A 24921-nucleotide genomic window follows, 5' to 3' on the forward strand; every position below is an offset into this window, starting at 1 on the left:
TTGAACTCCTCTCTAGTTCAAGAAGCAACCTCTCCACCCCCACCCACTGCACACATTTTAAGGTTTTCATTCAATAGAAATGTACCATAAGCATAGCATCAAATCTGCTTAGAACAGATTTGTATTAAGCTATATTATGAAGCCTCCTCAGAGCAGGGAACGTCACACTGAATGTAATGAATGGAGGGGGGAAATGAATAAATCAATTTTATTGTAGTTTGGTATGGTAAACTTTTGAGTTAACTTTACTTGGAAGCAAGTTGTACTGATTTATATGCGCCTTCCAAAAATTGGCGCTGAAGCAGCTGTAACAGAGCCTAATACCCTAACTCTTTCCCCCCTTGTGTTCCTTCCCTCCTCCTTCCTTCCACACAGGCACCCCACCCTTCCTATCACAGTTTCCAAACTACCGTATTTTTCGGACTATTGGACGCACCGGTCCATAGGACGCACCTAGATTTGGGGGGGGGGAAATAAAGGGGAAAAAATTTATCCCCCCCCCGCCAGGCGCGGGGCTGGGGCGGGGAAGCCCGAGCTTCCCCCTCCCCCAGAACGGGACTCAGAGCCATGCCGAAGCTGCGCGCAGCTTTGGCATCGCTCTGGGAGCTTGCGGGGCTGGGGGAGGAGGAAGCCTTCCGCCAGCCTCCAAACCAAGTCGGGGGACAGCGGGAATGGCGCGCTATTCCGCGACCTGATCTGGAGGCTGGGGGTGGGAGAAGCAAGCCTGCTTCTCCCCCCCACCATCCCCACAACCTCCAGATCAGGTCGGGGAATCGCGGGATGGCAGCGCTCTGCCATCCCGCTATTCCACGACCTGATCTGGAGGCTGGGGGTGGGAGAAGCAAGCCTGCTTCTCCCCCCCACCATCCCCACAACCTCCAGATCAGGTCGGGGAATCGCGGGATGGCAGCGCTCTGCCATCCCGCTATTCCACGACCTGATCTGGAGGCTGGGGGTGGGAGAAGCAAGCCTGCTTCTCCCCCCCCCACCATCCCCACAACCTCCAGATCAGGTCGGGGAATCGCGGGATGGCAGCGCTCTGCCATCCCGCTATTCCACGACCTGATCTGGAGGCTGGGGGTGGGAGAAGCAAGCCTGCTTCTCCCCCCCACCAGCCCCACAACCTCCAGATCAGGTCGGGGAATCGCGGGATGGCAGCGCTCTGCCATCCCGCTATTCCACGACCTGATCTGGAGGCTGGGGGTGGGAGAAGCAAGCCTGCTTCTCCCCCCCCCCCACCATCCCCACAACCTCCAGATCAGGTCGGGGAATCGCGGGATGGCAGCGCTCTGCCATCCCGCGATTCCACGACCTGATCTGGAGGCTGGGGGTGGGAGAAGCAAGCCTGCTTCTCCCCCCCCCCACCATCCCCACAACCTCCAGATCAGGTCGGGGAATCGCGGGATGGCAGCGCTCTGCCATCCCGCTATTCCCCGACCTGATCTGGAGGCTGGGGGTGGGAGAAGCAAGCCTGCTTCTCCCCCCCCCACAAGCCCCACAACCTCCAGATCAGGTCGGGGAATCGCGGGATGGCGATTCCCCGACCTGATCTGGAGGTTGTGGGGATGGTGGGGGGGGGGAGAAGCAGGCTTGCTTCTCCCACCCCCAGCCTCCAGATCAGGTCGGGGAATAGCGGGATGGCGGCGCTTCGCCACCCCCCTATCCCCTGAGCTTGTGGGGCTGGGGGGGGGAGAAGCAGGCTTGCTTCTCCCCCCGCCAGCCTCCAGATCAGGTCGGGGAATAGCGGGGTGGCGGCTCTGCACCTCCCCGCTGTCCCCAGCTTTTGGGTGCAGGCTGCTGCCCGCAAGCCTTGCGAGCCCGCGGGACATCCCGCCGGGCTTGCAAGACTTGGGATAGCTTCCTGAAGCCTGGAGAGTGAGAGGGGTCGGTGCGCACGGACCCCTCTCGCTCTCCAGGCTTCAGCAAAAGCCTGCATTCGCACCATAGGACGCACACACATTTCCCCTTCATTTTTGGAGGGGAAAAAGTGCGTCCTATAGTGCGAAAAATACGGTAACCACGGTTGGTGTTATGTGGGTATTTACGGCCACCATGGTTAGCTTAACCCAGAATTTCCAAATCTGCTTCTAATCCCAGCTGCAACTTGCTATTGATTCTGCCACTGAAATAAGATTCTGTTTTTGTTATATACATATGTATTTATTGGAGTTTTTAGCAAAATTTATGGGGTTGTGAGTTTCCATGAACAACAATACTGTAGTATTCCATGCACGCAAACACTTTTGCACAATTGGCTCATGTTAATATTCCATTTTATTCCCATCCATTTGCATGTTTCCAATCTAGTAAAGAAGATGTGCATCGCCTATATAAAAGCTGCTGTAGTGAAAAATAAAAGTCACTGGCATTGCTTTTTAGTATTTACCCTTTTTGTGCTTTTCACTAAAAGCATTGAAATGTATCGTCTGACAGGTTTCAAGGCATGCCTTCACCATTATTTTCTACATATACTACCGAGAACTTAAAACATGGACCTAACACTATGGAATCTGTACACATTTAATTATGCTGAGCATGATCCAGAACTAGTGAAATCCATTGGTATTTAGCCACTGACATCAGTGAGTTTAAGTAGGTTCTTTCTACACAGCCTATTGTTTATTGTGCATTACAGTTTACTTATTATTTTTACTAATACTATTACTACCACTATTACTGTGGCTAGTGTTGCTTCTGTTAATACTACCACTACCACTGCTGCTGCTACTACTACTACTATTACTACTAGTACCAATAATGTAATTCCCATGTAAAGGAGCTGTTTAAGGTTATCCCAGTGGTGTATAAAAAGAAAATCAGATTTGCCTATGTATAAAAAAATATTCTTTAGGAGTTTGTTATACTACCGATGGAGATCTTTAGCTGCCATGTTTGCCTTCTAAAAATAACATTCATGCTCTGCAGTTACATATTATTAGATAGTAGGAGTATGCACTGAAACAGTCACAAGTACTTTCAAATGGAGGGAGGGATCCATAATCAATTAAAAACCATTCATTTTAATGAAACGATAATGAAAAAGGCATGTTTTAAAGCAGCCCATATCCTTCCTCTACCTCACATGTTGACGCAACCTCATGATGACCATTATTTATAAGAGACAGAAAGGGTTAAGCAGCAAATTGGCACTGCAATCCTAAATGCACTTTCTTGAAAGTAGCACAAGCTGATTAGAGTGGATGACCTGATTCACACATGCACCACTTGTTGACTGGCTTGCATGTGTGAATAGTTCATACAACATAACACAGCTGCTGGGATGTTTTAATACCACTTCAAAGCACAACACTTTTCAGTGGAGTCGGCTTCCAAACTGGTAAGTAGCCAGTCTTCAGGTGTACAATGTCCACATGTAGAAAAGCCAAGGGGCATACACACATGTGTGAACCAGCCTGCCGTTACATCCCAGCAAGTGTATTTAGGATTATCGATTTCAGACTCAATCCACCAAGTGCTGCTGCCACATTAGCCTCAATGAAGTAAGAATGAGTTGCTCACAGACATTGTTCCATGGACTGGAATCCAACTTCAGCACTTCATTCACAGCTTTAGTCTGATAGAAGTAGCTGCCTACAGTAAACAACTATGGCATTGAGTGGCATGCCCTGAATTTTCCAAGCATTTTCACAATAGCAATGACATCTCTGCATTGAAAGGTGGTCAGATTTTACAAGTGTAAAGCACAATACAGTGGTCAATGGGGTTTTGCTTCAGAAGTCTACAAAAAAATGTACATTTAAATAAATGCAAACTTACTGCCAAAACTTGTCTGTTTCAACAGGCAAACATATGTCCATGTGAAGTGAACAATGAATACCATTCTAAAATGGAAACAGCCTTGTTTTCATCAATAACAATAAAATGTGTTCAGTCTTAACAGTTTCCTATCTGTTAGTTATGGATTACCTTGGTTCAAAGCTCAGTGTGCACTGAGCTTTTAAAACCAATCTAGTCCACTGGTTATCCCTGTCCTTTGTGCTTCCCAATGCAGCTCAAGTTGCCTTGAACATTTAAGGAAAGACAGTGTATAAATAAATAAACAATAGCCCTGTGTAGTTAGTTACACATGGCTAGTTGCACCAAAACGCGGATGGAAATGGCCGCATGTACATTCTATTGAAAGCAGACGACATATCCATATTCAAATCTGATTTTACTCCCACCCCAATCCAGAGGAGGAGATTCCTTGATATGGACTGGGCTGGGCCTGATTTTAGGATGGCAGACTAATGTGGATATGAAGGAAACCTAGATGTGGGTTAAAACCAATTTCACTCGCATTTCAAAAGTGTTCTGTCATGGAAAGCCTGGTGTGTCAGGGATAGTTCGTATGAAAGGTTGGGAATTATGTGCGCCCGCTTCACACATTACAGTAGAAGCGGGGGGGGGGCAAGAAGTGTGAGGCACTCCTTCTCCTTTCCCAACTTCCAGGCAATTTGTGAATTGGATCTCAAATCCAGATGATATGCACAGTTACTGCAATGCACCATGCATTTGATCATACAGACAACCCAGTGAAAATGGTCTGAGCCTTGAATAAGTGCCAATTTATCCAATTAGATTGTTTATGGGATGGCCTCCGTGACCTATAAAGTCCTGGTGAAAGCAGGGGAGGGGATCCCATTCACATATAGGGGATTTAACATAATGCAATCAAATCTTAGAAATATTACGATTTCTGTAATCTAAATTTTCCAGGCTACTTAAAGTTGGTTTCAGTGACATTTTGGGTTCCCAAAACAAATTCCTATGTGTTTATGCACTTGAATGCTTTAACCAATTTTTGTTTGTGTGTGACTGTGTGTGTGTGCGTGCGTGCGTGCGTGCAGACAACACTGTCAACGTCCAGGTAGTTGAAATTATATACTTGAAAAGCATACTTCTCTGTCCCTGAAGGGCTCACATTATGAAAAATGATAAGGAAGTTAAGGGTAGAGAGAGAGAGAGATTATATATAATATTCACACACACATGCATATACACACAAATAGTAAAACCTGCATTTTCTGGATCATGCTGCATCTCCTACTTATCCAAATTCATTGCCCTACTATAGCACCATGTCATTGTAAAAAACAACAACCCAAAATCATATAAATGTTTCATATCCAAATGTTTTGGATATTATCCAGGCCATGAATATAAAAGAGGCTATAATATAATAATACCTATGTTCTAGATAGATATCCATATAAATTTCATCTTCATATAACAATGCAATGCTAGTAATATATATTTATATATAGTATGTATATATAAAAGAAAGTTAACTTTCTATTTTACAAAAAGGCAATTATTTTATTATCAATATAGTTATCAGCTGCTTTTTTACACCATTGCAGTAACTAAAGGAAAGAGGAAAGGGGAAGCTTGATTAAAATAAAAAGTAGATATAAAACCCTGTGGTTTCAAGTTGGGATCCCTTGCCAAGCCTTTGACTAAATACAGTTAAATTCTTTAACTTCAAGTATGGCACTTATATAAATAAGAGCAAAGAGGCGGTGACATATATTCACAGTTAATAGCGATAAATTCTACTCCTTTGGTATATGTGTCCAAAAAAAACCAACAACACACAACCTGTTGGTAAATACATAACTTGGCTGAACTTTAGATCAATCATTTGTATGCATATAGCAGGGAGCTGTGGTTTATTTATTTGTTTATGAATTTGGTAGATCACAACTAGCATAATAATGATTAAGGTCTCTGGTGTAAGTAGGCAGGCAAACAAAAAATAAATAAATGGCAAAAGTATTTTCAGCACTACTGTTTCTTGTGTTGTTGGTTTTTGTACAAAAACAAGGATAGAAAAATGCTAACCATACACAGTAATCAACTGTGTGATGCTGACCATGTAAAGTCAGGCATCCATCAGATGAAGCTCATGGATGTACTAACAGGCTTTACAGTCAGATGCCTGGACAGTGCAAATCTCTCCCTCGGCTTTTATAGACATGCTTGCAATTGAATATTGCTATGACCCCCTCCCCAAACCCTCCCTCGAGAAATGGCTCCCTTGCCGTTTTTCAATATAACATTCTAGACACATTTCCCATCAGTTAGGAACATTTTCTTGTCCTCACGACGGTTGAAAAGATGCTCCAGTCAACAAACAGCAATGGACCACTCGGGGGAGGAGATAACTGAGCTGTAAGGCCAGATTGAAGTTGTTGTATAGCTGTTCTCTTCATCAGTCTTTGATTTAGCACACAGTTTTGTATCTGGTTTAGAAAGTGCAGATCAAGTACCTTAACGGCTTTCTTGGTGGTTTGAGGAAATGATTGCTTCAGCAATGTCCTTTCCCTAACGCTAATGGTCAGTGATCCCCAGCAAAGTCTTCTGGTTCTGCTACAACCTCACACGTAAGCAGAGTCACTGGACTGAGTCCTGCCAAAGTTAGGCACACTCATACGTGGCAGGTCTTTGTTTCTGATTTCATAAATGGATTTCCGTTTCGCTTGCACTCCCCTCACTGCCATTTTGATCTTTCTCCAGCCCAAGTGGTTCAGTTCGGCCAAATTGAGCACCACACAAATGCCACTCACGGCAAACATGAAGACCAAGAAGACTGTCTTCTCAGTGGGCCTGGAGACGTAACACTCCACTTCCTTAATGCAAGGATACCTGTCACATTCGTACATGGATGGGACATTGAATCCATACAGGAAATACTGTCCCACTAAAAACCCAATCTCCAGGGCATTTCTGAAGACCACCTGAATGATATAAAACCTAGAGATGCCTTCTTGCCGCCTCATCTTTGACTTGGTGGTTCTAATAGCTGGGTTGGGAATTTCCTTTACTTCCAAGCAGTCAGGTTCTGCCTCCTTGGTGGAGTTCTCCGTGTTCTGCAGCACCCCATTGACAATGGTATTCTTGATCTTCTTGCTGTCGTCCCTCTTCATGGAGTCCTGATCCCTGTCCAAAGTGAGGAAGACAGTGGAGTACCTCCTTTCCCTCTGCTTGGCAGATTGGTGAACAGAATATGTTATAAAGCAGAGGCTAGGAGTGCACACCATGATGATCTGAAATACCCAGTATCGGATGTGAGAAATGGGAAATGCTTGGTCATAACATGCCTGGTTGCAGCCTGGCTGCAAGGTGTTGCACACAAACATAGTCTGCTCATCGTCGTACACAGTTTCTCCTACAATGGCCACAATAAGAATCCTGAAGATCACCACCACGGTCAGCAGAATCCTATAAAACAAAGGTTAGATGAGTGCACATTTACAGGGCAGAAGAGGAATACTGAAAAAAATCACTACTATTTTAAAGAAAGCACATAAATGGAGTATCGCTCTGCTGGTGGCCACTAGCCAAGCTAGTCAGAAGCACAACTTCTGTGTTCAGAGACAGTGTGATTATTATATGGTAAAACCATAAAAGTCATGATGGGTGTCATAATCTTGCTCAACTTGCTCCTGTCTGGCCACAGTCAGAGATATCCATTAGATATGCATTAGATGCCCTAGAAGGCATTGCTGATGCCCTAGAAGGGGTTCAGCAATCTGCCTCTGTATATTCTTCCCACAAACAAGTGTAAATATTTTTATTTGCAAAGACCTCTCCAGGATATTACTTGTTATTCCACCCCCCCTTTTGCTATTTTTATTTACACTTTCTGTATGGCTGTGCGCTAGCTTTTAGGAATCATTTTTATTCTACATTAATTTGGGCACTTTTAAAGTAGTGAACATGATTCACAAATTTATAAAATAACCAAACCGATGCACCATCGGTCAAATCCAGCATGGCTTTTCTTATATTCTTTGAGCTTAAAGAGGTTAAGAAAACGCAGGCTATTTTCAATCATTATGGGGAGCTGTCCAGTGCTGATCTTGTATCTCATTCAACCTTCTCAAACTTCTCAGCTTTTCTTGAGTGGCTTGACCAAACAAAAAACAAAAAATGATTGCCTAAGCAATGTACTGTACTTATCCATACGGATGTTTACAGCAAACAGAAGGAAATGCTTGCTTGGTTTATTTGAGCACAAATCTTACTTTGGCTTATACAGGGGAGAATCTATAACCACAATGACAGTTCTAAGCAGCCAGTTGTGTGCGTGTTTTTCTCCTGTACCTCAAGTGTCCGAAAACAGATGTCGGTCAAATAAAAGAGAGTGGCACCTCTCCCACTTTCTATGGTATGCAGCATATTGATCAAACCATAAATGAGAGGAGGGAAGCAAATCAAAGGTATGGGAGCTCACTTGTCCTTACTTTACCCTTGCATTTTGCCAGCTGCAATCACCAGCTAGATAATAATATGACTCTTTGAAAGTGACTCATTCTAAATATTACTATTATTACTATTATGCTACCTAACAGCAAACATCATCCACATCTACGGTCTCCTTTAAATGTGCATTCAGTCATTCGCTTTTTCTTTTTTAATGAATAAGGCGACGGGGGTGGGAAGGGAAGTGGGGGTGGGGGGGATGGATTATATCGAAGGTTAAGAGAGTCCCGTGCACTAGCAGTGAACTCTGAAACAAAGCAGAGAAGCGGTTTAGAGGGAGGAGGGGAGGGAGAGAGAGCGCAGTCCTGTGCGGTAGCAAGTTTGCCAAAGAAAGAATTGGGAATGTCGAAGGGGGTTGGGAATGGGGGTTGCTGGGAAATCCGGTGCTTCAAGGTGTCCGGTTGGGCTGCGGCTTCTTTCCCCCCCAACTCCCCGTTCCTGGAAGCCGGCCCCGCAGGAATCCAGGGGACTTCCTTCCAAGGCGATGGCATTTAGGATGGCGGGCAGGGAGCGCGCGAGGGAGCGCAGCGTCCCCGTGGAGCTCCCTCCGCCGCAGGAGCCCGGCAGGGTCAAAGAGGGCGACGGGGAGTTAGGCGCGCCGGGAGCCGTCGGGCCGCTTACCTCCCTATCATAGTGGAGTGCTGCTGGACAGCGGCTTCGAGGAGTCTCTCTAGGATGGTCCATTCCCCCATCGCGGTTCATCGGGAGGCGAAGGCTCGGGCAGCGGCGGCGGCGCAGGAGCGGCAGCGGCGGCGCTCCGTCAGCCACGGCGGCGGCGGCGGAGACGCGCGTTCCCGGCCCGAGCCGCCCGGCGTGCGCAGGAGGGACGCTGCCCCACGGCCGGGCGGGCTGCCTGGCAGGCGGGGCGGCTGCCGGGAGCCAGCCTGGGCGGCGATCGCCTGGCGCAGCGCAGCCCAGGCGGAGGTCGCCTTCAGTGTCTCGCCGCCCGCCTCCCGGCCGCCTTTAAGTAGGCTCTGCTTGCGTCACGGCCAGGTTGGAGGGGAGCAGCCGAGCGGCGGCGCCACAGCCCGAGAGGGATCGCCAAAGCCGACCCCCACACAGCGCCGCCGCCGCCGCCCCCGAGGACCCTTCCAGCGGGCGGGGTGGCGTGGGGTGGGCGCCCATCTTCCCCACCCCGCCGCCCGACGAGAGCTGCGCCTTTGGGGAGGGGACGGGCAGAGGGATGGGGGCCCCCGACGACGCGCCTCGCCATCCACGGAGCAAGGAGGAGGTAATGAATGGCGCGGAGGGGACTGGGGCCTCAGGGGATCCCGAGACGCCTCGCCAGCCTCCCCGGGGCCGGATCCGGGCGCCTGCCTTTCTTCCGGGCTGTTTCCCGGGGACTTGGCCTGCGCCGCGTCCTTGACAAGGGAAGGCGTGTGGGGAGGGAGGGAAGGAGGGACGTTTTCCTCGCTCGTCGCCAGCCCAGCTAGACGGGAAGAGGAGGCGAGTCGAAGGCGCAGCAGCCTCCTTCGCGCCGGAAGGGAGGGGAAAGCGAGGCTGAGGCATCGGATCCCCGCAGATCAGGAGCTGACACCCCCCCTCCCTCCCCACGGTTGCCGAGCAGGACGGACCTCCGCTGGGGACGATCGCTGCTCCGGATGCCAGGTCGGGGGGCGCCCTCGACGCCGAAGCCCCCCCCTCCCCCCTGCGGAGAATGGCGCCTCTGCTTCCCCAGGCTGGGCGCGTGAGAAACCTCTCGCACGGTAAGAGCGCAAAGGCCGCCATCCTTTCCTTGGTCTTCCTTGGCTCTTCGCTGCAGCAGCTCTGGCAAAGGGAGACCCGAAGAGGACACGCGTTGAATGCGCAAGGAGCCCTCCTGCCCTGGGACTGGCTTGCCAAGTGGAAATGCCAGTCGCCAGCACCATCTGGGCACACCTGCTGAGGCCCCAGCAGCTAGGAAGGCCCACTCAGGAGGTACAGCTGGGCCTGGAGAGCTTGGGCCCCACTTGGTTGGAGGGGGTGCAACCTCATCTGCAACTGGCAAGTGAGGGCAGGTCCACACCATGCGTTTTAAACGGTCTTTAACAGATGCTGCGCCGCCCGCCCGCCCCCCCCCCAGACTTCTGGGCTCCATAGTTTGTTATAGGTACTGAGAGTTGGGAGGAGACCCTCACAGAGCTACAGTTCCCAGTACCCTTAACAAACTACAGCTCTCAGGAATCGATTCCTGGAAGGGGAAAATCTGTGACTGTTAAATTGATGTAAGGGTACTTTAAATGTGTGTGGATGTGAACTGAGTTTTGGTGGCTACAAAGAATGGCCCAATCAGCCTGGATGTCGCTGAGCCCTCTGCACCACCCAGAGGGAGAGCACAGGTGAGCTTGAGAAGCCTCAACATCATAAGAGAATAAGGCAGCTGGATCAGGCCCAAGGTCCATCTGGTCCAGCATCATGTTTCCACAGTGGCCAACCAGATGCCTGTGGAAAAACCTCTTGATCTTTCACCCAATATAATGGAGACTGGCCCATTAGGACATAGGGGCATTGTCTTACCAACTCAGTCAATTGCCCGTCTTCTTCCTTACAAACAGGCCAAGGAGTGGCACTGCTGCTCCGCTTCCTCTTCCTTAGTCTCAGTGTTGCCCCTTGTAGAATTCAGCAGGGAGAAGAATGGGGACATTGCCTGTCATTGCTTCTGACTCCACCGACCTGTCCAGGTGTGGACACCAGCTGCAACTGCCTTGGCTGCAGGCAGGTGGAGGGATCAGTCACGGTTTGCCTCCCTCTCCCTCTGGGAGGTTCAACTTGCTCACACCCTCTGCCTCCCTGGGCTGGGCTGGGCTGGGCTGGGCTGGGCTGCATGGGCAACAGGGTGCAGCAGGCTGCGCAGAGTGAGCAAGAGATCACCCGTGTAAAGGATCTGTGGTTGCTTCTTGCACCTCCTCTGGAGGAGGTGCCAACATCTCAGTTTGTTTACCATCTCCCTCTGTCTCTGGCTGGCATGGGGTGGGTGAGGACTGAGGGCTGCGCTTGCTGGGCCCAGTTTGCATTCCTATGCCACCAGGAGGAGAGAGCCCATGTATGCTAAGCTAACAAGATGGTGGGCTGGCTGCTTTGGGCCATTTGCACACCTGCCGGCTCTCTCCCTCCAGGGACCTGCTGCAGAAAGATTAAAGGGAGAGCAGGTGGACAGAGCCTGCAGCTAGTGCTCTTATATTCTCTCGCTCTCCCTCCCTCCCTCTCTCTGCAGCGCCACAGGGCTCAGTCCCCTCACCCCACTGCCTAGAAAAAGGAGGGAGGAGAAAGCCACCAGCCTCTGTCTGGTGTGAGGAAACCTGGGTCCACTCAGGGGGCAAGAAGGAAGCCTCCATAAGCCAGAGAGAGAGCCTGGCAGACAATCATTTCTTCAGGTCCTCTTCCAGCTAGACTACCCACATACCACCTACTATCCTGTGGGGAGGATTCCAGGAAAAAGGGGCAGGGGCATCATTGTCTCACCCCAGGGTGATACATCATCCACTGCCCCATGGGAAGGATGTTTTTTTAATATGTTAGTTTGTTTATTGTGCTGTCCAAATATGCAATTGACTGTTACTTGTAAGCTGCCATGGTAGGATTTGTATCCTGAAAGGTAGGAGATACATAACTGTAAGAAATAAAGTAAAATTAAGGTTCAGCTAGCTCATAGCAGCTTCTCCTGTCCTGTCTCTTCACACATCGTATTTCTAAGCATGCACACCTCTTTTAGGTGCACATTTCTAAAGAGGTGCCTAAAAAGGTAAAGTATGAATTCAGTAAATATATGTTTTGCTCAGTTACACTTCTCACAGAGCTGTGATTGACTGAAGTTCCCTCCTGAGTGGACTTTCATTGGCAAACCCAGGATTGTCTCTTTGATGTGTGAAATGCTAGGGGCCAAAGAATCATTACTGAAACAGGTCTGCTGCCATCGTTAATATATGTGTACCTCGGCTAAGTTAGGTAGCCAAATAATATGTAAAGCACAAATACAAAGACTTAGATGGTATCATTTCAGTGTCTTTTAATAACTTCATTCTTTAAAAAAATTGAGGTTGGTGAGCTTCAGATTAGAGAATTACTCAGTGTACTCCATTTATATGGTACAGCTATTCGCACTACACAAAATCTAGTAATTATTTGCAAAGGAGGCAGTTGTTTGTCCTTACAGGAGTGCAAAATGTATCTCACTAAGTCATTAGTAGTACAAATGCAACTAAGGGCGCATTGCAAATGCCATATTGTAAGTTTGATATGTACATAGCATGTACATATCTATGGGAAAGTGGCCTCATTTCATAATGTACTAGAGTGATGTGACATTGTTCCTTGTTATTAATGAACTCTCTCTGTGTGAGAGAGAGATTACTATATATCACATAAATAACAAGAAATAATATTACAATGCTTCTCATTCCAGGACATTAACAAGTACAATTTTTTACAAAAATGTTTGCAGTTATTTTCCACATAACATATATGTGTGACCCTCCTTAATTAATTGCATTTGCACTACTAATGCATATTTATTTTCTACATCCCCTTATTACTATTATTACTTATGGGAGAATTCAACATAGTGCATAGCTGTCAATTCCCTTATTCCAAATAGGATTCCTTGCAAGAAAAGGGAAAAGTTGACAGCTATGACATAGCGCTAAGCAGATTGCTCCATCAGCGCAAGCGTTTCTGCTTTCCTGATGGAATGATCTGCCCACTCCTCCCCTCCCCCCCCATTCTGGGGGTTCTCCCAAGCTCCTGACAGTTGGCGGGGTGAAGGAGGCACACTAGGAAGGAGAGAGGGGAAAGCCCTATAGAGCTAGTAGAAGTCCTTGTGCAAGCCTCTACTGCCAGGACTCACCAGCTGAATCTCATTCTTAGATTTCTTACCCACACTTCCTCATGAGGTCTCGCTATGTGTCACAACGATTTAAAAATACAGTCTTTTAAAAAGTTAATGGTAAGAGAAATGGGTGAGTCATAAAAAAAAAAAATGAGTCTTGGGTTGCAAAAATCCAGCATACATCTTCAGCGCCTGACCAAAACTGAATAATGAAGGTTCCAGGTTCACCTCCCGGGGGAGGGAATTGCACAGTTTAGAGGCTGCAACAGAGAATGCCTTCTTGTCATCCCTCAAACTCCTGAGGGCAGCAGAACTGCCAAGAAAGCCCCCTCGGCTGATCTGACCCTGAGAGTCTGGAGGGAAGGATCAGTCTTTCTGATATTTGGGGACTAAGCCGTTTAGGGTGTTAAACATGAATGTGAGCACCTTGACTTGGGCCTAGAAATGAACTGGCAACCATCTTTCTTTTCAACTAACTCTTTGAAATCTGTAGCCACTTGGGACAGTTTGTGGCCTTTATTACCAGTGCTATTTTTTCTAGAAAAAGAGTACCAGAACTCACCATGAATGCCTCCCTTGTTCTCTTACAATGGCATTGGCACCCACCTGAGAGGTGCCGGAACTGAGTTTTGGTGAGTTCCAGGTGGGGGAAAAGCCCTGGTTTTACCCATCTGTACAGTGGTACCTCGGGTTAAAAACTTAATTCATTCTGGAGGTCCGTTCTTAACCTGAAACTGTTCTTAACCTGAGGTACCACTTTAGCTAATGGGGCCTCCCGCTGCCGCCGCGCGATTTCTGTTCTCATCCTGAAGCAAAATTCTTAACCCGAGGTACTATTTCTGGGTTAGCTAAGTCTGTAACCTGAAGCGTCTATAACTCGAGGTACCACTGTACTTCTTTATGTGGCTCTTTTACATGCTTGTGGTTTCTCAGCTGGTTCCTAGTTTCACCTATTTACCTAATAGCACTGAACCACACACACTAACAGACAATACAAATGAGTAAATTACAGCTGGAAAGAAATGAGGGAAATCAAGTCTAACAGCTTGCCGCAAAGACGCAAAATCAAAACTTCATTAGTTCTGAAAACCAGAAGCGGCAGATTATACTGTAAGCAGAGCACCTTGAACTCTACATGCCGGTTCCTACGCCATGGGGTGAATGACTTTTAATGCATAGCCTTGCAATAATTAAACTTTATGGAACCTAACGGAAGGCCTTTCCAAAAAAAAGTCTCAGATCTTTATAGCTTTAACGATTAGAAGAATTTAATGTGCATTTTACAATACCTGTCATAATTAAAATCCCATATCTGCACTACATCAATGCACCAATATACCAGTTCATTAACTTCATTAATTGAAAAGGTTTCCCTTTTAAAAATGTACGGCTGCGGATTGGCTGGAGTGTGTGCAAGTAGACGAAAGGGGGAAATGAGTCTGTTGCAAATTAGGCATTGGAGTGAGGGTGTATTCCTGGGCACGAGACAGCATCAAACAGACCAACTGCCATATGGGTCTCTGTGTATCTGAAGAAGTGTGCATGCACACAAAAGCTTATACCAGAACAAGCTTAGTTGGTCTATAAGGTGCTACTGGACAATTTTTTATCTTTATTTTTGCCATATCAGTGGCAGTGGAAATGCTAAAAAACACAGAGCACAGTGGCTTCAGGGCACCCACAAGGCACCTCTGACTGGCAATAATGGCCGAGCCATGCAGGTGCATAGTCTTATCGCTGGTCTGGAATGTCACTTTCTGACCATGAAGTTTTTAGCCTTTGTGGCTAACAACAACAATGTGAGGATTAATCAGTTTGCTGAATACTGTTAGGCTAAGTGTCTCCTTGGGATGTGGGTGGCGCTGTGGGTTAAACCACAGAGCCTAGGACTTGCTGATCAGAAGGTGGGCAGTTCGAATTCCCGCGACGGAGTGAGCTCCCGTTGCTCAGTCCCTGCTCCTGCCAACCTAGCAGTTCAAAAGCATGTCAAAGTGCAAGTAGATAATTAGGTACTCTGGCGGGAAGGTAAACAGCATTTCCATGCGCTGCTCTGGTTCACCAGAAGCGGCTTAGTCATGCTGGCCACATGACCCGGAAGCTGTACACCAGCTCCCTCGGCCAATAAAGTGAGATGAGCGCCGCAACCCCAGAGTCGGCCACGACTGGACCTAATGGTCAGGTGTCCCTTTACCTTTAAGTGTCTCCTTACGGTTCAGCAGTTCTCAACCTGTGTGTCCCCAGATGTTGTTGGACTACAACTCCCATCATCCCTGAGCTCTGGCCTTGCTAGCTAGGGGTGATGGGAGTTGTAGTTCAACAACATCTGGGGACCCACAGGTTGAGAAAGGCTGGGTTAGATGAATATCATTCTTAGGGGAATCAGTGCCTTTTCACTTGTTCATAATTCTGGGCGGAATTAAGCCCCCAAAATGGAATTGGTCACTCTTTTATGTCTCTTATAAGACCTTCAGGTAAAGAGTGGATTATAAATGTTTTTAAAAAGAAAGAAAAAATGAATAAATCTATCAGACGTGCTTGTGGTTTTCTCCTTTCAGATGTGGAATCCATTCCACGTATATGAGGGTTTTCTTGTCCAGAGCTGCCCTCTCATTGCAGGGAATGGAAAAGTCTACTCTGACAGGAGCTTTGTATGCATAAGGACTTCTAGGTTGGAGCAAGACAAGGTGTAAGTTCTACATAGCACAGGTATGGAAGCCAGACTAGGTCTGGAGAGATCCAGGTTCAAATTCTCCACTTTGTCATGAAGCTCAACATTGCTCAGCCCAACCTAGCTCAGAGGGTTGTGTGAAGATAAAATTGGGGCAAGGTGAGAACCATGTATGCTACCTTGAATTCCTTGGGAGAAAGGGAGGGCATAGATGCAAATAAAGAAAATTAGAGAAAGTACGGTAGCAGTTCCTCCTGAATGTCCTTGAAATGAAATGCGACCTCTTCACATTTATGTTTTAAAAACCCCTTTAAGAGTCCCTCCATTTCCTTGAACACAAGGAAACTGATCCACCTCTCAGACCCCCCCCCCAAAAAAAAAATAGTGGAAAGGGGGTGGCTGCTTCTCAAGTGGTTGTGGGCTTCCTTGGGAAGCAACCCTATTGGCCACACTGTAGGATTGATGTGGAAGGGTGGACTGGATAGAAGCTCTTGATTCTTGAAAGCTTCATAACTAATTCATAATAATTATACTGTTTTAGAAATAGGTTTGTTGCCTTTTGCTTGCCGCAGTATGTAGCCCATTGCATCTCAGAAAACTTTCGGTTGTGAAGCAGTTTATAAATCTGTAAATAAATAAAAATAACTGTGACTTTTTTTAAAAAAAAAACACAGCCTTTTAATCACATGTAACTGAGTCTCACAACTTGACTAGAGACATCCAGCTTATGACGTGGCCTTCTTGGATAAGTTGTGTACTCTTGCTTGTCATAAATAAATAAATAAATCCTTGCTCATCTGGCTGGGTTTCCCCAGCCACTCTGGGCGGCTCCCAACAGAATATTAAAAACACGATAAAACATCAAACATTCGAAACTTCCCTAAACAGGGCTGTCTTCAGATGTCTTCTAAAAGTTGGATAGGTGTTTATTTCATTGTACACCAAACACATCCTTGCTGCCTAAATCAGTTCAATTCCTAATTGAAATCAGTTCAAAGGTGTTGAATGGCAGATGAGGGTGATAGACTATATGGGACTGGTAGAAATGACTGGCAGAATCCGAGACCAGGGGAAGGAGACGACGGAAGAAGATTGGAAGAAATTTAAGAACTATCTTAAGAAACATTGCAAAATTAATGAGTGTTAAATGATGTGGCTTTAGAAAGTAAGTGGATTACAGCTGTAAAGATTAAGTCAAAAGAAAAGAAAGGTTAACAACTAGATAAAATTAAGGGTGAGGATTTGCTGAACTAAATATTTGAAATTGGAATGCAGAAAGGGGAGGTATGAGGAGGTCGGTGAAGTAAGTTTTAAGAAAATAAGGATTTGAAATTATACTTGTTTTTCTTTGTTTGTGTTTGTTTGTATTGTTGTATCTGATTATATCATTTGTGAAACTTTACTAAATATCTTTTTTTAAAAAACAAAGGTGTGTGTGTGTGTGTGAGAGAGAGAGAGAGAGAGAGAGAGAGAGAGAGAGAGATATGACATGGTTCAAACACATCCAGAGGAGCACCAGATTGGCTCTGCCAATGTATTTGCATTCAGCCTTCCTCTCTCCTTCCTAATAAACAACAGCTGTTGGGAGGTCAGGTGACCTGCAAAACACTACTGGCTAGTCCAGCCTCCAGTGCTCTATAAGTTTATCATTGGCGTACATTCTGCAAGGACTTGGTTTAAGTTTGAATGTATCTGAAATCCACAATAAAATGGGAGTCAGACTGCCCTGCTCTGCAAGCTGCCAAGGTGAAAATGAGGGACTGGGAAAGGTGTAAGGCATGTGCAGAACGGAAGTGTCTGTAAGCTCTCCATGAGGATTTAGCAGCCTAAGAGCCCAAAGTTCTCCAACCTGCTGTGCTGTCCAGTATGTGTGCTTTGCTGAATGTGGCACTTTTGTCAGTAAATCAGCCTACATTTTATTCACAATCCTCTAGGATTAAGGTTAGCTTGATCTTCTCTGGCTTACAACGATCTGTTTCTTAATGAAGCAGCAATATTGTTTGCAGGGTCAAAGCCGTCCCTTTTAACATTTTATCAATTGTACTCATGCTGTTTAAAAGTCAAATCCTCCTTTATGGAGAGGGAACTGGCTCTGGTAAAGAAAAGGAGTGTGTGAGTGTGAGTGTGTGTGCATGTGTACACACACTGAATTTGTATTCCTTCCCAGATATCCAGAAGAAAGTGTATGTTTTGAATGTTTGTGATTCACAGAGGATGCCCAAGGGATTGATGATTATTTCTTTTTAGTGTGGATACCAATGAGAGGTTGCTTTGTCTCTAAGGAGTTATGGATCAACCTGCTTCAGATTTCTGGCTTATTTATGCTACCTTCATCAAACAGCCCTGTTTAGGGAAGTTTTTAATGTTTTATTGTATTTTTAATTTTTTTTGGAAGCCACCCAGAGTAGCTGAGGAAACCCAGCCAGATGCATGGGGTATAAATAATAAATTACATTATTATTATTATTATTATTATTATTAACAATTTAGCCAAAAAGCAGCTGAAGATTCGCCCAACCAATGGTGTCAGCATGAGAGCAGATCTCATAGAATGAATGAATTTTCCAAAGCACTGACATGAACATTTATTTTCCCCAAATCTCACACATAAATGGCACCTTAAGCTGTTTGTGGTTCTCATGGCATGGAGAGGCTTGTATACAAGGAAAGCTTTGACTGAAGCATAAAGGGAAGTCTTCTTTCTGCACATAACTGTTAAGTCTCTTTCTGCACAAAACTGCTCCATTTTGGGGAAGCCTTGCTCCTCTTTTCTCATGCTTTCTGAGAAGTTCTGCTTGTAGGCTTTTCCCTGCTTTTGCACACACTGTACGAACCTGCTCTTCACGCCTAGCTGACCACATCCACAGAACTTGATTGTTACATTGTCTCATGCTATGATCAATCATTAGTAACAGACATCCCAAGCTCATGGAAAACAAACTGTACTTGCTCTCCATGCCTAGCTGACCATAACTATAGAACCCAATTGTTATATTGTTTGTGCCAATTAATCCCTAGTTACAATTCAATTAGGAGGCTTCATGCCTGTCTAGTTCTAGCTCCGATTCTCAGCCTTTACTCCATCAATGATAAATGATCACATGTAATCCCCACCTTTCACATGTAATTCCCGCCTTAGTACTTATGTTAACCAATCACAAGTTTCTGTGTGTATGTATCAACCAATCAGCCACAGGCACACTTTTGGCAATGCTTGCAATATTCAATAAAATAGGCTCTCAGGGTCCGCCCTGACAGACGCCTCATGTTACACCTGCCTCTCTCGTCTCCCGTGATTTTTCATTTCTACATCTGGTGACCCCCGACGTGCCAGATCCCTTGCGCAGCTGAGCAGTCAGCCAGCCTCATACAGAAGCACAGTGTCCTTTGCTGTCGAGCATCACTAGTATTTGGGTGATCCAACATTGCAATGCTAAGCTATTTGTAGCTTTGAATATGAGTGGGCTTTGTAGAAAATGAGAAAATCAGAATCTCTCTCTTGCACACATGCAGAACCTCAAATGGCAGCACGGGATCTTTCCAAAAGTATTCTGATTTTGTGTAATGATTTCAAGTATTACAGTTTTTGAAATCACAGGAGTGTCAAAGAGTGAGTATTAGGGTCTAGACATGACAGGATCCTTCTGTGCACCTTAAAAGTTTGTTAGCCTGCCCTACCATCAAGGCTGTAATAAAAGGTACTAGATCCTTCAGTCTCCCGTATTCACATCAAAGGGGAGAGGAACCCCCATACATGCACAGGGAAATTCTATATGTGCAGAAGCTCTGTGTGTGCAAGCACATGGAGTGTGCATGGGGCTCTAGATCAGAACAAATGGCTTTAACCTCCCAAATGCCTAACAGCTGCAATTTGTAAAAGTCATAGGATGTTATTCCTTTGTTCTAAACTTCTGCTGGACCCAATATGCTTTATTTCAACTTTACCCCCTCTGAGGCTTTTGTTTGCAGTTATTTAGCACTTTGTGAAAAGGTACAAACCCTTTCCAAATATAACCCGTGCATTTCTTTCCTTATGCTGTGTAATTGCACTTGGGTGCTTTAAAATAGCACTTCCAAGTGCAAGACGTGAAGTGTTTTGATGAACTTTCTTTCAAAGACTAATGCTAGCAGCTTTGTAGACAGTGTTTGGTTTAATCCACAACAGCTAAATAATTAGCTGCTGAACTGAAAACACCCATCTCAGATCTCAAAACCATCTGCTCTGCTGAGTTTTCATCTGGTGCCTGCGTGTGTATTAATGACATGATTGCATCAGATTGTACCTTTTATTCATAAAATCATATGAGGACATCTGCTGCTATCTGTGGGATCTCAGTTCTTGAAGAGAGCACACTTCACAACACACAGTGTTTCAATGCACAATGTTACTTACCTTGCAGAGGACCTGAGCAATTTATTCTGTACTCGTGAACTCTACTCTTACACACTAATGAGCTTTGAAGAACCTGAGCTGATAGCTCACAAATGAACTGTTGCAACAGTTGCATTAACCTTTGCAACATCGGAGCTATTAGTGGAGAGAGGGGAGAAATCTGATTCAGTTTGCACTTAAAGGCAAATTTACCTTATTCACAATTTCTGAAACCATATGCAGACCAACACTCAACCATCCTTTGAAATGTGTGTGTCTTCAAATTTTGCAATGCAATTCTCCAGACAACAATATGTACAAAAATGCACATATGGGCTGAAGTGCACACAACCTTAATTAAAATAACCTACAAAAATGCATTATATTAGTGGAACGTGTGCACAAATGTGTAGATAGGAGTAATTTTTACTAAAATACTAAAGGTTTTTCAGGACGGCCTAAAACAATGAAATTGCAAATAGATATGGAAATGTGGGGAACTGTCTTGCCAAATGCGAGGTGGTTCTTTAAAAAATATATATTCATAAGCAATACAAAACACAAGTGGCTGAGAAGAAGATTTTATTCCTAAACAGCAAGTAATATATACATACCAAGTATGCACTTCTATCTGCCACTTGGAAACCCTCAAGCAGTAGCCAAGTGACTCCCCCAGGTAGCCTTAGATTGTGCAGCCCTGTGGCCAGTCAGTCCATGCACAAGCTTCTAAATCACTCTGCCCAAACCATCTTATTTTATAGATAGCCACCTCCTCCCAATGCCTCACTTTCCAATAACAATTTCCAACATTAAAGAAGGTTCCCAGCACTAACCTCCCAGACTGATTAAGGCAGCTGGGGGGGGGGCTTCACCTCCTTCCAACTGATTAGGACAGGTATAGCCAAACTTGGCCCCCCAGCTGTTTTGGGACTACAGTTCCCATCATTCCTGACCACTGGTTAGCTAGGGATGATGGGAGTTGTAGTCCCAAAACAGCTGGAGGGCTGAGTTTGGCCATGCTTGGATTAGGACATCAGAGGAGGTTTTCACACCTTCAGTAATAATAATAATAATAATACCTTTATTGTCATTGTACAACCTGTGTACAATGAAATTAAAGGAGCCTCCCTCCCATAGCTGTCAACTTTTCCCTTTTCTTAAGGGTCAAAAACACTATTAAGCTGCAGTTCCCACGAGTGAAAGGAAAATATGAAGAAGAGCTGAGAAAGGGACATGGAAGAGATTTAAAGGCCTCGGATATAAGAGCACCAGGTTAATGTGCCAGACTAATGGGACAAAAAAAAGACTGACAATCCCGGGACCGGGGTGAGGGGACGCTGGAAGAAGATTGGATTGCTTTTATGTTATTGTATCTTTTTATATTATTACTACTAGAAATGTTTTATGAATTTTGGGGAAATGTTGAGATGAAATTACTTGGCTCTTGTAAAAATGTCTAAAGAATTTGGCAAAAAGGTAATGGTTATGAGAAGTTGGCAAAAAAGATTTAAGTTTTAAGCTCTAAGGTCGTTTTTATAAGACAAGATGATAATAGAGTAAGGTAACGTAATGATAAAATATTATGAATTATGGAAAGGATTTGCTGTGACAATTATTAATTAAGATACAAGAGATGGGAGGAGGAGGTCATGGAAAGAAGGTAACGGAAATTGGAGAATTTGAAAGTGATGGTTTTATTTTCTCTTTTTCTTTTTGTGTTTCTGTCTTTTTTCTCTTTTTTGTACTGTTATCTTTTTTTCTGTGTAATTTTAATTTTTTTGTGTTTCAATAAATATTATTTTTTTAAAAAAACTTTTCCCTTTTCTTGTGAGGGAAATATTCGGAATAAGGGAATTTTCCTTTAAAAAAGGGAAACGTTGACAGCTATGCCCCCCCCCAAAACACTCAGTCTGGTTGCACTCTGTGTGCTTATCGAACAAGACACCACCTCACAAGACAATTTCGCTATGTTATTTTCAAAAACTTAACAGCTGCCAGGGAGGAGGGAGGAACAGAGGCAGGAAGGGTAGCCATATTAGAATCACTACTTCCCCAATATACAATTGGTGTTCTGGTTGGATTTCCCATACAGGAACTGAATTTAAGACTAGAAAAATGAGAAATAGAGGCAGGGCTGGCTCATCCATTAGGTAGACTGAGGCTGCTGCCCCAGGTGGCAGAGTCCAAGGGGCACCTCTGGGGATGCTCTCCCTCTGCCGCAGCCTCCAGAGAAGCAAAGAGAAGAGGCAGCTGTGGCTTCCAGGTTCTGGCGAGATTGTACAGAGGCCTTCAAACGATCTGTCAGAGCTCTTGTGAGATCTTGCCAGAACTGCAGCTGTGCAACGCCAGTAACCACAGCTTCGACGGCAGAAGCAAGGGAGGCGGGCGACATGCAGTGTGTGTGCAGGGCAGCACCTTCCCGTTTCACGTCAGTCGGCAAAATGGGACTTGCTGCCCTGGCCCCAGATGGCTTTGGGCCACTCAACCTGGCCTGTAGCAATCCGAGCCTGTCTCAACTTGACTCAGACGAGGCCCCTATCCCGCCAAATAGGCCCGAATCTGTTGCATGGTCCTCAAAAATAATCCCATGGGTCATGAAATACCATTTTAGAAGGGATATTGTAAGAAAGACAGAGCTATTCTGCCTGGCCTTCAGTTTGAATTAGCCTGATCCTCTATTCCCTTTTCCCTTTCCTTTTCTATGAAAAAAACCCTTCTGGGACCCCACATTTAAACTCTTCCCTGGTCTCCTTGCTGGCCCTAGTAGGATCAACTTCGCCAGTTAGCCTGGTGATCATTTGATGTTTACTGACTGTGGTCCCCCCCCCAAAGATCCCTGAATTTTTGAATTTTATTGACATTGATGCTGCATTTATGTTGTATTTTATGCTGTTTTTAAGTCGCATTTTAATCAATGTTTTATATTTGCTGTTAGCTGCCCTGAGCCCGGTTTTTGAACCGGGAAGGGCGGGGTATAAATAAACATCATCATCATCATCATCATCATCATCTTCATCTTTATTTTTTTATTATTATTATTATTATTATTATTATTATTATTATTATTATCATTATCATTAAGCATCTGTAATACTTACTGCTTTGACATATGGAACAACTAACTCTTTTTATTTCACTTTGATGGACCTCTCTCTCAGCACTGAGCTGAGAAAGCACAGTGAAATGTGAGAAGACACGTTGGGATATTTCAGTATGAATTCGTTCACACACAGCATTGCTTTTGGACCTAGCGCAATGCCCTGTCTCCTTTTGTCTTCATTCAAATGCTGAATCTTGTACATGCTCCAGGCAGTTCTTACTTCAATATGCTGATTTAGGGCAGTGCTTCTTTCCCTTGGTTTGATGGTAACACTACCATATGTCTTGGGTATTCCTGGTGCCCTCTCCTCTATCCCCACATCTCGCTTATCACCAGTCTCAGAAGGAGAATTCACATTACATTAAATTGCAAGGCAGTGCTGAAGCAGTCCATTGAAATTACTAGAGCCACACTGCGACTGATTTGAAAGTGAAACATCTGTGGTGAACAAGGAGGGTGGAAATCAGCAGCTCAGTAGGGGACTCAGTTTTTGTTTTATTTTTAAATCCCTATGCTGTTCAAGGCCCTGGGGGGTGGAATTCTGCAATTCAAATGTAAAGGAGCAGAAAAAATGTCTATTTATTTCAAATGAAATCTATGTAACCCTGAAACACATGTATATTGGGGTATGTGTACGAAATGATGTTTGACGGACGAAAATAAAGGGAGTGTGTGCCTTTAGCTGGGTCTAAGCAATACAGCACATGATTTCATCCATGATCCCTGTTTGGCTAAATGATTGTTGTTTGGTAGATAATTGGCTGTCAGGCTCTTTAATAGAGAGGAAAATCTCTAAATTGGTGCCTGCGGTAGATGCAATTCCCCCTAGGAAAGCATTTCACTTAAACTGGGGCTGGTGGACTTTTATTCTTGTATTTCTGTGAGGGTTTTTCTTTTTAACAGAGCTCAATCATATTTCATATATTTCACAATTTAATTCTATTTTATCTCACTTTCACCTTGCTTTTTCTCACTCAGTTAACTAAGGAACTTATTTGACTGGGAAAGAAAACAAATTTTAGTAGCTGAACAGATTTGACCACCTAGCTTGTGTGTTCACATCTGTTTTCCAGGAAGAAGGACATGGACAATCACTCCTTGCACCTTCTTCTTCTGGGGCACACATCCTCTGTGTATGGGTGCAACAATGCAAAAAAATTGAGTGAATGAGAATTGGGGTATCTTTATAACTAGAACAGCAGTCTGCAAAGGCTCCTTCTCACCCCTTTAGATGGAAAACTGGAGACCTTCCCATTTAGCAGCTGTGCCCTGGGAAACAAACACATGTCATTTGTTGGAACCTTTCTTCTGGTTTAGAACTACTGGCCGGTAATAACTTCAGCCAACCATTTCAAGAGGTGAGTTAGAGACCTCCCCGTGGTCATATGTTCTATCATAAGAAAACACACCAGGTAGCCATTTCAGATATAAGGTCAAAGTGTTTAATTTAGTGAACTCACAGTGGGTTGGGTGGGAGGTGAAGAGCTACAGCCTTCAGGTCCAGCCTTTCCCTAAGACCATAAGAAAAGCCCTGCAGGATCAGGCCAAAGGCCCATCTAGTCCAGCATCCTGTTCTCACAGTGGCCAACAAGATGCTTATGGGAAGCCTGCAAAATAGAATCATAGAATTGTAGAGTTGGAATGGACCCCTTGCAATCTCAGCTAAAGCACCCAAGACAGATGGCCATCCAACCTCCAAGAAGGAGAGT

The 24921-nt window shown here is 45.1% G+C and overlaps 1 protein-coding gene and 1 long non-coding RNA gene across 2 annotated transcripts; one reads left to right on the forward strand and one right to left on the reverse strand.

Annotated features, from left to right (window-relative positions):
* Positions 1 to 2256: 2256 nt before the first annotated feature.
* GJD2 (gap junction protein delta 2) lies at positions 2257 to 9007 on the reverse strand. The gene is made up of 2 exons (XM_081213970.1): positions 8890 to 9007; positions 2257 to 7224 (listed from the first exon to the last, which is right to left on the reverse strand). The coding sequence occupies exons 1-2, from the start codon at positions 8958 to 8960 to the stop codon at positions 6381 to 6383; spliced, it is 915 nt and encodes a 304-aa protein (XP_081070096.1). The 5' UTR covers positions 8961 to 9007; the 3' UTR covers positions 2257 to 6380.
* Positions 9008 to 9184: 177 nt separating this feature from the next.
* On the forward strand, positions 9185 to 23893 carry LOC308589168. The gene is made up of 3 exons (XR_014009122.1): positions 9185 to 9974; positions 15628 to 15899; positions 23271 to 23893. It is a non-coding gene; the product is annotated as an uncharacterized lncRNA (long non-coding RNA).
* The last annotated feature ends 1028 nt before the right edge of the window (positions 23894 to 24921 follow it).

The sequence above is a fragment of the Podarcis bocagei genome (assembly GCF_964188305.1).
Source record: "Podarcis bocagei genome assembly, chromosome: 1".
Classification (NCBI taxonomy): domain Eukaryota; kingdom Metazoa; phylum Chordata; class Lepidosauria; order Squamata; family Lacertidae; genus Podarcis; species Podarcis bocagei.